General features: G+C 44.0%; 1 protein-coding gene across 5 annotated transcripts in view; it reads right to left on the reverse strand.

Moving 5' to 3' along the window:
• The window catches only part of KLF12 (KLF transcription factor 12), a 231,328-nt gene that overhangs the window by 92,151 nt on the left and 125,458 nt on the right, over window positions 1-13,719 (reverse strand). For all 5 annotated transcript variants that reach the window (XM_083610928.1, XM_083610926.1, XM_083610927.1 and 2 more), the window contains exon 3: window positions 4,026-4,563. In XM_083610928.1, coding sequence (XP_083467054.1) covers window positions 4,026-4,563 — 538 coding nt within the window. The remainder of the gene's footprint in view (window positions 1-4,025; window positions 4,564-13,719) is intronic.

The raw sequence follows: 13,719 nt of genomic DNA on the forward strand, positions 1-13,719 counted from the left end.
CAAAATCCCTTAATGAAACGTAATACTGATTTAAAATAAATAAATAAATCTAAATATCTTTAAAAGAGCTGCCTCTTTATATACTGCTAGGGACAACAAAGTATGCTATGTTCTGCTAGTATCTCAGGTCTTTATTGTGGGTGGGGACACCTATCTTCTCTACAGGGCTGGATTTAGGTTTGATGAGGTCCTAAGCTACTTGAAGGTAATGGGGGGCGGTTATATGTCCAGCTGTCCTTTGTCAACAACAAATTGTCGCTGTTTTTTGTGTTGAATATATGCTATATGGTAATTTATGGACCTAATAGGTATCCAAATCCATTTTCATATAACAAAATATGTATTTTATCAAAGTAATCGTTGAACTGAAATACAATTAAGAAGAAGTATATTAATAGTGAAATACAATTAAGAAGAACCATATTAATAGTGAAATAATTATTCAGCTCTAACTGAAAATGATTTTTTATTCATAACAAACTAGCAGGCGGGCCCATTACTTACATCATAGGAGCCTACACAACACAAAATAAGTAGAAAATAAGTGACATTCACCCAACTTTACAAAGCTCGTGACTATTTGGTTTCCCCCTGTGAATAAACAGGCTAACTATCAAAAGGTGTTTTTCTAGAATGATTTCTTATTTCTGTTTTGCAAAAGCAGCCAGGAGGAATCTCACATACAAAACCAGACAAGGAAATGGTGGTAAGAAATTTTTGTGGAGTCACTTCTGCTCAGACAATACAGCAATAAGGAAAGAAATGTTACCCTGAAAAAAATCTGGCCCAGATAAAACCGTATATGAACATGCTGATTTTATGGAGCACTGGTTTGCTGGATAAAGTCTCTCACCTGCCATCTTCCCTGAGGTGTAGCCCTCCTAATTTCAAGCAGGATCTAAATAGTGGAATGGTGTAGGCAGGGCCAGTCACACGGGTCTTTCTCAACAGAGCATCTTTGTCCTTTGGTCCTTTATGTAACTATTCTCTTTAATTAGCTAAAGAAATCTCCCTAAAATCCATTTCTTCTGAAATCAAATGCAATTCAAGTTGCGGATGGAACAGTATCAAGCTGTACTAGCTTAGGATCATTTGGCTGATAGTTATGTCTAATAAACGGCGTTTCCGTGTGCTGCTCTGGTTCGCCAGAAGTGGCTTAGTCATGCTGGCCACATGACCTGGAAGCTGTCTGCAGACAAACGCCGGCTCCCTTGGCCTATAGAACGAGATGAGCACCGCAACCACAGAGTCGGTCACGACTGGACCTAATGGCCAGGGGTCCCTTTACCTTTATGTCTAATAAACTGTTTTGTTATCACATCCTTAAAGCTCGCTAAGACCAGAGCCAAATCCAGTGTGAGATTTTCCTCTTAGTTTGAGCAGATGTTTGGTGCAAGCAGCATGCAGAATACTAGCTGGGTTCCACTGCTATATGAACCATTTCTCTATGCCGTAGCGTGAATACAGCCGCCATCCCTATCCAAACCTGGAGGGCTATTGCTAACTCTCAATCCTTGAGCTTGCACATGGTGCTGGGTATAGTGGGAATTTTAGTGCAAGCCTGCAAAACTCCTGACCAGACACATTGAATGCAACCCTCCAAGTCACATATAGTGGCGCACTAGGGGCTTGATAAATCTCCCAGTTTTGCAGCTGCCTGGGATTCCAAAAGGGAGGGGGGGGAAGGGTGTTGTCAAGAAGCCAGCAGTTCACAATACATGGCTAGGAGAGTGTGTTTGTCTATCATGGGTGGTCCTCTATCACAGGTGGGGATGGCCACCAAAGTGAAAAGCTTAAAAGGAGGATTAGGCAAATTCCTGGGAGGGTGAGGCGATGAATGGCCACAAGCCACAATAGCTCTATTCTACCTCCCCGTCAGAGGGATTATATGCATCTGAATACCAGTTGCAAGGAATCACAAGTTATGAGAGTGCTCTTGCTCGCAGGTCCCGCTTGTGCGCTTCCCCTGGGAATATCTGGTTGGCCACTATGAGAAGAAGGTGTTGGAATGGCTTGCGTGACCTGGCAAGGGTCTTCTTATGTTCTAGAGCAGGGACATCCAACTTCCAAGAGTCTGCGATCTACTCACATTATTAAAAAACTGGCAGTGATCTACCTGTTGTCAGAGTTGTTGAGCTTTTTGGGGGGCGTTTTGGTGGGGGTTCAAAGATCAACCAGGATTGACCAGAGACACCCCATGATTGACCAGTAGATTGCGATCAACCTGTTGGACAGCCCTGTTCTAGAGCATCCAGAGGCACAATAATGCCTGGCTCACTGACTCCATCATTGCCATCATCACATTCTTAAAAGCACTCTGGAAGTATATACTTGATTCTGACCAAATGAAGCCTCCTGGTATATATTTTGTTCCAGGAGGCTTAGTTTGGTGAGAATTGAATATACACTTCCAGAGTTAACACTGGAATTACTTCTGGTACCTCGGGTTAAGAACTTAATTTGTTCCGGAGGTTCGTTCTTAACCTAAAACTGTTTTTAACTTGAGGTACCACTTTAGCTACGGGACGCGGGTGGCGCTGTGGGTAAAACCTCAGCGCCTAGGACTTGCCGATCACATGGTCGGCGGTTCGAATCCCCGCGGCGGGGTGCGCTCCCGTCGTTCGGTCCCAGCGCCTGCCAACCTAGCAGTTCGAAAGCACCCCCGGGTGCAAGTAGATAAATAGGGACCGCTTACCAGCGGGAAGGTAAACGGTGTTCCGTGTGCTGCGCTGGCTCGCCAGATGCAGCTTGTCATGCTGGCCACGTGACCCGGAAGTGTCTGCGGACAGCGCTGGCTCCCGGCCTCTTAAGTGAGTTGAGCGCACAACCCTAGAGTCTGGCCAGACTGGCCCGTACGGGCAGGGGTACCTTTACCTTTACCATTACCTTACCACTTTAGCTAATGGGGCCTCCCGCTGCTGCCGCATGATTTCTGTTCTCATCCTGACCGAAGTTCTTAACCTGAGGTACTATTTCTGGGTTAGCGAAGTCTGTAACCTGAAGTGTCTGTAACCCAAGGTACCACTGTATACGCTAGAGAGCTGTGAAAAAATTGTGTCCCCGACATTTTATACTTGTCTACCATGTACTGTCTGAAACAAAAGGGGCACATTGGTTGCCAGATGTGAAATAGATTGGCATCATTTCCAGCTCTCCTACCCCACTATTGACTTTATATTACTGGTGACTTCCTCAGGGAGGAAGAAAAGCACAAGATGACAATGGCTGTGACATCTTCCATTTCACGAACAAATTGGGACTATTCACAAACACAAACACACACACAAATACACCCTACTTGTATGAATAGAGGAGCGGGGAAGAAGATCACTACCACTGACATTCACGATGTTCACACGATGAAAGTTGTTGAGTTTTTTTGGTTTACCTGCCAAACCTCTGCTTCCTGGTAACATTCGAGAAAATTCGGACATATGGAAGTCCAAACTAATCCCACCCCCAACATCCACAAGCCACCAACTCTTTATCGCCCGTGTCCACATATTTGGAGCAACATCTGAAAGAGGAGCTTATATATGGTACAGCTGTACACATGTAGTAGGCAGTCTGATCAGGAAGCCTGTATTATCCAGATTTATAATCTGGTGGCCAGCCTATGTCCCTTTCTGGCATTCTGCTAAATACACAGACACTGAGAGAACAATCCTGTGGCTTGATCTGCTGGGATGACTGGGGTTAAGATCCAGCAGATCTTCAGTTGAGCTGGATGGTTCCCAGCGCAATGGTGGAATTTAATTTGGAGTCTCCCCACTTGGCAGTTGTCCTGTAGACACTCTATCATGCTAGCCCTCTGGCTTAATATTTGGTATTTTCCCCATGCTTCTCCAGTTAACAAGTGTTTGTCTCCAGTCTTACATTTCCACATGTAAGATAAGAAGGAAAAGCTCCCATAGGCTTGCAAAACGATTGGGTGTTCTAATAGTAGCATGAGCTACTAGTTAGTCTGGGCTTCACCCTTCTTAAAATTCAAGTACATTTCACACCTGGGGGGAGGGGCACCGTACCTTTGACATGACTTCTCCCGTCCTCCAGTAACGGTACTACGATAGTGTTGTTCACATTCCCTGGTGATCTCACCGCTGTGTAGACCACGGGTACCGACTGCACCACGACTGGGATGCGATGTACGTGACTCATTTTGTTGGTCTGTAGGTTCATGGGGCTGGACGGGGGTACTGGGTGGATTATGTGCAAAAACTGCTGCCCTCCAACACCTGATGCAGATGCCACGAGCGGGCCTGGCGTTAATACTGACGGTGCAGAAGACGCTGAAGAGACGGACGTTATTACTGTGGGTGACGAGGCTGGCCGACTAGAGGATGTTGAAGTGGAAGAAGGAGACGATGCCGAGGCGGTGATGGACACAGGCGAAGACGAAGCAGCGATGGGGGATGACCGGGCCTTGTTTATCGACAAGTCCACTGGCTCAGTTTGCGTTTGGAAATGGTCTGTGGACAAGGAGTCTTCTTCTGGATCTGCCTTCATGCTGTTCAGCAAAAGGGGTACAGCTTCCATATCTGGGTAACTGTGAGAGTTTGGAGACTGTGGAAGGAAGGAAAGGGAAACAGGCCATTACCATCTAGGAGCCAATGCAAAAAAACCACTCGGATGATAACAGTGTGTATGTTTATTTTAAGCATCATCATTGAAACGAAGGGCAAGCAGGCAAGGAAAGGGCGGCTGCTTCAAAAAGGCCCAACGTCAGGTCCTGATAAAGGGTTCACTGGGGATCATGTCAGTCACTGCCTCTTTTTATTTTTTATTTTCAGCTTTTCTATTAGGGAGGTGCACTAATGGCACTCTCAAATGAACGTAAGGACATGGGAAGCTGCCTTAGACTGAGTCAAATCATTGATTCATCTAGCTCTATTGTCTACATTGGCTGGCAAAAGCTTTCCAGGGTTTCAGGCAGGGAACACTCGCAGCCCTCCCTGGGGAATCAACGAGAGACCCTCTGAGTACTCAGTGAGAGACTACAGCTACCCACCACTCTCATTTTCCCAGAATGCTTCTGAGCTGGGCTGAGTACCATTCTCTTGCTGCTCTAGTAAAATGTTTTCTTCCTCTGGAACTGCCGTCATGCTGTCTGGGTATGAAGGGTAACTATAGACGTTACACCCCCCCAAAAAAATGGGGTGCCTGTACTCGCTAATGCTGTCTCTGTTTACAAGGAGGGTACCACAGTGGTGAGGGGGAGGGAACAGATGAAATATTAAATAATAATAATAATAATAATAATAATAATAATAATAATAATAATTATTATTATTATTTATACCCCGCCCATCTGGTTTCCCCAGCCACTCTGGGCGGCTTCCAACAAAAATGAAAAATACATTAAAACATCAGTCATTAAAAGCTTCCCTAAACAGGGCTGCCTTCAGATGTCTTCTAAACGTCAGATAGTTGTTTACCTAAACCCCTTCAGACTGACTTTTGTTGTAATTGTACTGTTTAGCTTATTTGTTTAGTGAATAATAGTGCTTTATAGATTGTAATTGTTTTACTGATGATTTGATAATTATTCTATGATCTGTATTGTATTTGTGATGTTTTATTAGACTCCATTAAGTTATTGCTGTGTATTGTTTGTAAGCTGCTTTGCGATTCATTTGAATGAAAAGCAGCATAGAAATATAATAAAGCAGCCCTGTTTGCAAGTCGAAAACTGTTGCATTTCCATCTCTGAACTAGGTAAGCTCCATCTCACATATTCCACTGGTGGCGCATGGGCACATCAGCCCTTAGCTTGTCACTAGTTTATTTCTCCACTCTGCTTGTTCTTCATTACAATGGAATCTCATTACAGCACAATGTCATTATCCAAACATTACCAGAAAGTTCCGAGGAACAATCATTCATGTGAATTAATATTTGAATATTTCAAATTAATTAAGCCATTGTGAACATCTTTGTTCACAACTTTTTTTTTTACAGAGAAGTCTCAAAACATCAGCAGAGATGTTTTCTTGTACCACCTCACTGCAGATGTGAGCTGATTTTAAGGTGAAGCTGTTTCTGTTGCTGCATTGCTAACGCCCAACTCATATTTACTCAGAAGTCTCTTGTATCCTTCCTTACCCCCTATTTAAACAGTTGATTCATTTCACTTTTACCCATATCTGTACATCATGTTCCAAGCTGAATCACATCCTCATATTCAGTGGGAGGTCAGACTCCTTTCTCAACATTGCAGATGGTGAACGTCAACTCTAGTTTCAAGTATTTCTGCAAGTTTGTAAGGCGTTCTGGGAGGAATTTGGGGCCAGATTTTCAGGAGCGATAAGCACATTAAGGCTGAAATCACAACCCACATAAACCTCAAAGGCTTAGCTTCTCTCCATAACCCGAGCCTACACAAAGCTCTAGAGCTGATGTGAAGATAAACATGAGCTAGACTTCGAACCCCCAGCGCTGTTGCCCAACATGAAATAAACAGAGCTGCCCCCGGTTGCAAATAACTGTGCGTCTAGACTAGAGACTGGGGATCATAGATTTTCAAGGGTTGTAGGTGGTATGACAAAAGCATCCTTGCCTGTGTATGTACACACTCCCATCTCATCGCTATCTCATCATCATTTCTGATGAAACAAGGAATTGAGGGTTTACAGTGTGGTCCACTGATGCTCAATCTGGGGAACCCCAGATGCTGTTGGAGTCCAACTCCCATCAGCCCCTGTCAGCATGACCAATGTTTTGGGATGATGACAGCAGACTCCAACAGCATCTGGGAGCACCACGTTCGCTATCTTCTCTATTACAGTCTTCTCTTTGAAGGTCGTCTAGTCCAAGTCCGGTTTGCAGATAAGGAACCATAATAAGTGGGAGGTCTTGGAGTGGCCCAACAACAGCTATTGGCACTTAGTCTGAGCAAGCACACAAGTCGTCTGGTGTCTATAGTATTCTATGCTTTATAAAGCATAGCAATTATTTCTAAATGTGTGTCTATACAGTGGTACCTCAAGTTAAAAACTTAATTCGTTCTGGATGTCTGTTCTTAACCTGAAACTGTTCTTAACCTGAAGCACCACTTTAGCTAATGGGGCCTCCCGCTGCCGCCGCGTGATTTCTGTTCTCATCCTGAAGCAAAGTTCTTAACCCGAGATACTATTTCTGGGTTAGCGGAGTCTGTAACCTGAAGCGTCTGTAACCTGAAGTGTCTGTAACCCGAGGTACCACTGTACATATAATTTACCATATACAAATTTGATGCAAAATGATGTCCTCCCCACTTTTTTGAGTGGGGAATGTTGCAAATCCTCTTTTTTGGCAATGGATAACTGGCCACAACATATAGGAGCAACCTACCCTGAACTATTAAGGCCGCAATATGGTCTGTAACATGTTTATGTCTTTGTTTTATGTCCTACAGCCTCTGTTCAGGTTGAGGAAGACTCAAGGCCTTGATTCCAACCTTAATTCAGAATCCAGATTCACTTTCTGGACACCCAAAAAACCCCCCTGCAAATCAATCCCATTATTCCATATAAATTATGATGGAGTGCTATTTTCCCATCTTTAATTTGGGTAGCATGTACCTGCATCGCAAAACATGACATTGGGGTGTCTCTGCTTTCACTAAATAGTCCTATGAACAGAAATTAATTATAAGGCATATTTCCTGCCTTTTCTACCCTCCCAAGTATTGCAAATTCTCAGAAGAAGAAGAAAAAGAAGGATCTGAATTTCATAAATTATCATTATTGGGTCAAAAATTAAGACGAGCAAATCAACTACAGTATATCTGTAACAAGACAGATTTAAGTGATCCTCCAGAGACAAAACTGCAGCTACTCCTCATGTTGACATATGCTTCTTATGCCCAAATTACTTTGCAGTGCAAATTAGTACTGTCAAGCCTGAATATATTACAAATTAAGGGGGAGAAATTTATACTTCCTTTTTTCCCCCCACACAGAAAATAATATCTTTACTTTGAGTATACACATAATTGCATATTATAGACTTGAAATTTTAATGGGATAAAACCGAAAGCTGTGAAATGCAGCTGTTTTTATTGAAATGATTTAGTGTCTCATGAATTGGCTTCAATAAATCAAGTTCTTTATGACCCAATGAGATATGATATGATTATTTTCAAAGGAGAGCGGCGAGGAAAGGCGGAGAAAGCAAGCCTCACTTTGATACGATGCTATGGATGCCTGCAGGCCTATTCACTCAATGCTTTCTGGGAATATCCACCTGCTTATGAGACTCTGGCGCTTGTGGGCCTCTCTCACTCCTCTGGAAAGATCGAGGGAGCCATCCTGTGATGCTTTTGCACACCCTCCGACATTTCTCCAATGGAAATAGGGGTGTCCAATTCCATAATCATAGAATCACAGAATTGTAGACTTAGAAGGTACCCTGAGGATCATCTAATCCAATCCCTGGCAAGGCAGAAATAAGCAGGGATAGAAAATGCAACTTTGACATTATCAGCACCATGTTCTAACCAACTGTGCTGCTTTTGAAAACCCTCGTATTCTAATAATTTTATTATTTATACCCCACCCATCTGACTGGGTTGCCCCAGTCACTCTGGGCAGCTTCCAACATATATAAAATCATAATAAAACATTAAACATAAAAAACAACTTCCCAATACAGTGGTACCTTGGGTTAAGAACTTAATTCGTTCTGGAGGTCTGTTCTTAACCTGAAACTGTTCTTAACCTGGGGTACCACTTTAGCTAATGCGACCTCCCACTGCCACCACGCCGTCACCGCACGATTTCTGTTCTCATCCTGAAGCAAAGTTCTTAACCCGAGGTACTATTTCTGGGTTAGTGGAGTCTGTAACCTGAAGCATATGTAACCTGAAGCATCTGTAACCCGAGGTACCACTGTACAAGGTTGCGATCAGACGTCTTCTAAAGGTTGTATAGTTACTTATCTCCTTGGCTCAGTGGAGGGTTGTTGTTGTTTGCATAACTCCATACCCTCCAACATTTCTCTGATGAAAATAAAGACATCCGAAGGAAAAGCGGGACATTCTGGGATCAGATCAGAAGCTGGAACAGCTTCCATAAATCTGGGCCTGTCCGTGGAAAATAGGGACGCTTGAAGGGTCAGCTTTTGCACAGTGCCTGAAGTAGAACAGCGAATGCCACCTCACCCAGTAAAGACTGGTGAGCAAGTTGCTCTGGCATCAGAGACATAAAATCCGACACCCTAAAGAAAGTTTGCTTGGCTTCCTGACTGCAGCTTATTTGAGGGAAACGTGCTTTGCACAAAGCCAGCTTCCGGTTTGTTTCCTCGCCAGCACAGCAGCAGTAGTTTGGGAACTTCTGAACGTTGTCAACTATACCAATACTCATTCACATGAAGAAGAAGAAGAAGAAGAGTTTGGATTTGATATCCCGCCTTTCACTTCCTTTAAGGAGTCTCAAAGCGGCTAACAATCTCCTTTCCCTTCCTCCCCCACAACAAACACTCTGTGAGGTGAGTGAGGCTGAGAGACTTCAGAGAAGTGTGACTAGCCCAAGGTCACCCAGCAGCTGCATGTGGAGGAGCGGAGACGCGAACCCGGTTCACCAGATTACGAGTCCACCGCTCTTAACCACTACACCACACTGGCTCTGACATCGTAGGCTAGCAGTAAAAGGACCCCAGTCTAGAGCAACCTTTGGCCTGATCCAGCACAGCTCTTATCTTAAATTCTTATTTAATCTGATTGACTGTGACATACCACGTTATTTTGTTTATAGGCCTCCATGATGTCATTGTGTCACATGTAGCATTGTGATACATCATGTGGGTAGATCACATTAAATGGAAGATGAGGACAACATAAGAAGAGGATAACATATCGGGGCATTTGGGATTGGGCAGCTTCTGTCAATTCATGATGTTTCAATTTAATCAGGACACTTGAGGAGGCTGGGATAGTGAGGGCAAAGAAAAAAGAGGACCATTGCTCTGTGCAGGAGAACTAACAGGTGTCCGACAGGGGAGGTCTTTTTGACACAAAAACAAACACAAAATTATAAATACAGTTTCGAACCAACCCTGCAAGAAATTTCTATTGGCAGGCTGTTTCGCATGACCATGAAATTTGGCTGTACAAAAAACTCCTCATTGCAGCCTTCATCAACCTGTGTTGTGGTCCAAAACATCTCAAGGATGTCAGGTTGGCCAAGGCACCCTTAACACAATACAGCATCATTTTGGACGGTTTCATTGTCTAAAAACTAGGACTGCAGTTTAGCCCTCCTTCATCTTTTCTTAAAACCCTCATTCACCCTCCTCTTTTTAAAATCTGCTTCTGTTGACATCCAGCAGACTCCTTTAAAGTCCTGGTTGGAATGGAAGTTTGTGGTTGATTTCAAAATGGCCCCAGCTTAACAGAAAAATAACATCATTAATGGGTGTCACATTCCAAAAGCGTTGCATAATACAATAGCTGTTGGGGTATATTGAACAACTCATATTAAGATAAGGGAAAATAAAACAGAAGCAAAAACAAACAATAAATCAGTATTGCAAGATTCCACTACGAGAGTGCCAAGACAAATGACAAGAAAAATCCAGTTTGGAGCAGAATTAAGCCCCTGTTGTGAAATTTACTCTTGGCATCCAACACTCCCCCTCAGCCTTTTTTTCTTCCCTTTATTTTGCTGCACCCAGGAACGTACAGAAAGAAATTTACAAGCACTTAAAAGGCCCATGGGGCAGAACCGTGACCCAAATTTGCATGAAATCTGCATATGGTCATTTATTTGTACAGTTGCCTCTTGGAAATTATGGAGTGAATGGCTGGGTTTCTCCAGCACTTCATTTTGCAGTATGCCCAGCCACCCTATAAAATATGGGTTGTCTCCAATGAAATTCTGCTGAGAGTAGACTCACTGAAAACAACTGGACGCATAAATCTCAGTGAGCCTATTCTGAGTAGAACTAACATTAGCTACGAGCCCCCCCCCAAAAAAAATTAATTTAAAAAAATGGGAGGAGGGGTCAGGAATCCTGGAACTACCACAAAAAGGCTGGGATACCCCCTTAACAGTATCATCTTGCACTCAATTCTGCCTTCAGAGTCTGTTACATGTGGAACCATAATCCACAAAACACTTTTGATGGGGCAAATATTGATGAAATACTCAAAGCAACACATTCAAAACTGCATCTTCAGTTCATTCCTGAAAAAAGAATGATGGTCACAGAGGGACATATCTGTCACTGCAAGACAAAACCAGTTATGCCCTGCATAAAAGCACTCGCTATAGCCTTTCAGAGACATGGAATATATCTTATGAAATGGACGCGAGACATGCTGTGTGGTGTGTACATCAATGCGGCAACCACCCTATCAAAGGTTCCTCTTCGAAGAGGATCTTTAAGTTCACGTTAAGTTCAATAAGGCTCTCGCTTGGAAAGTTATGAGTGATGCTAGACTTTATTATTAATAGAAATCCTTCCCCGATTAGCCTTAACACAGAAATGGCCATAACTTCAAACCGTGATTCATAACTCCCAGGAACGAGGGTGTCTTTCAGAGTGTTTTCAGGAAGCTGTCAGGATGGATCCAAATGACAAGTGCGTGGAATCTGCCCAGCCTGCAAATGCTACCCAACAAGAAGGCAATATTCTGTGCTGTCAGAAATGCAAAGCCTTGTGAAATATGAATAGCATCTTCACTGTCTACACAAAAGCTTCATAGCCAAACATACCATGAGAGGCAAACTGATTGTGAGACGTCTGAGAAGCAGTGCTTACAAATAACCTCTTATGTATACACAGATGAAGTACCGTATTTTTCGCCCTATAGGACGCACTTTTTCCCCTCCAAAAATGAAGGGGAAATGTGTGTGCGTCCTATGGGGCGAATGCAGGCTTTCCCGGGCTTCCTGCGGCTCTGCGCCACCCTCCGGATCCTGGCGCGAAGCCGCGCGGGGCTCCGGAGGGTGGCGCAGAGCTGCCTGCATTCCGAAGCCTGGTGCGCACTGAAGAGCGCGCCCGGGCTTCGCGCACCTCTCCGCAAGCCTGGGGAGACCGGTGCGGCTCCCTAGGCTTGCGGATAGCAGGCTTTCTGGGGGCTGGGGTCGGGGGAAGCTCGGGCTTCCCCCGTGCCTGCCCCGTGCCTGGGGGGGGGAGGGAAATAATTTTTTTTCTTTATTCCCCCCCCCCCAAAAAAAAATTAGGTGCGTCCTATGGGGCGGTGCGTCCTATGGGGCGAAAAATACGGTGCCTTTAAAGCAGTTCACAATGAGATTAGCGGCGCACTCACAGGGCAGGGCTTGGGGGCAGAAGTTCAGGGCCCCACTCAGCAGATTGGATAAGGGGGTCTCTGAATTTTGAAGGAAGAAGAAGTAATTATCATCTAAAGACAGCCCCACCCGCCACTCCCCCATGATACTATTAAGTCCACAGCCTTTCTTGAGTTCCCGGGTGTTCTTAACTACAACTCCCATCATCCCTGATGGGTAGGAATGATGGGAGTTGTAGTCCAACAACATCTGGGGACTCAAGGTTGAGAAAGGCTGGCCTAAAGTTACATGACTGCACCATCTCGCATCCTGCACATGCTGGGCTGTAAGCATGAGCCTCAAACATGCATAGGACCTTTCCGTGAACTGGGGCATTTGCGCATACATTTGATCTGCCAAAAAGGGGAAATAGATTGCCTTAACAAGGCCTACTCAGACAGAAGTGTGCATGTATAGGCTGCCGTTCACACTAAACGCCCTATGACAGAGCAGACCCAAATTAGAGAACTGGTTCCTTCACCTTGATACATGCAGGATATGCAGGTCAGGGCTTTGTGTGAAGGTGTCCTTGGACGCTGATTTATTTATAGCATTTTATACTCTGCTTTTTGCCAGGATGGTCTCAGGACAGCTTACATTTAAAAACCAAACCGAACCATAATCTACAGTAAAATGCAACAGAACAAAAACAAGCAATGCCAGGGAATGCAAAATCAAAACAGCAGATAAAACACTCAGGCCAACATAACCCAGATAAAAAGGCAACTGAAAAGGACCTCAAATTCCATTAAGGGTAGAAAAGAACAGGATGGACTTTGCTTAGCAGATAAAAGATAGTAAAGAAAGTACAAGGCAAATACGTTCCAAGGGGCTTCCATATTTTTTATATCAGTACGGAAGATGTCCTCTCTCCAGTGTCACCCATATCACTTTCAAAGATGGGAGAAAGGCTTTTGAGGAAGCTATTAACTGGCAGGGAACTTCATGCAGAAGGAATAGGATCATGAAGATGCTCTAGACCCACATTGTTGAGGGTTACAGATAGGTAGCCGTGTTGGTCTGCCATAGTCAAAAAAAAATTAAAAAAAATTCCCCCTTCCAGTAGCACCTTAAAGACCAACTAAGTTAGTTCTTGGTATGAGCTTTCGTGTGCATGCACACTTCTTCAGATACACTGAAACAGAAGTTGCCAGATCCTTCTATATAGTGAGAAGGTGGGGAGGGGTATTACTCAGAAGGGTGGTGGGAATGGGTGATAGGCAGATAGCTGTGATGAGCCTGTTGACGACTCTTAACGACTGCAATAGGTCTTACAGGAAAAAGCAAGGGGTGAGAAGGTGAAAAATGGCTTTGTCATGTATAATGAGACAAGAATCCAATGTCTTTGTTCAGACCAGGTCTCTCCATGGTTTTAAGTTTGGTAATGAGTTGCAATTCAGCAGCTTCTCTTTCCAGTCTATTTCTGAAATTCCTTTGTAGTAATACAGCT

This window comes from Podarcis filfolensis (assembly GCF_964270895.1).
Source record: "Podarcis filfolensis genome assembly, chromosome: 4".
Lineage (NCBI taxonomy): Eukaryota > Metazoa > Chordata > Lepidosauria > Squamata > Lacertidae > Podarcis > Podarcis filfolensis.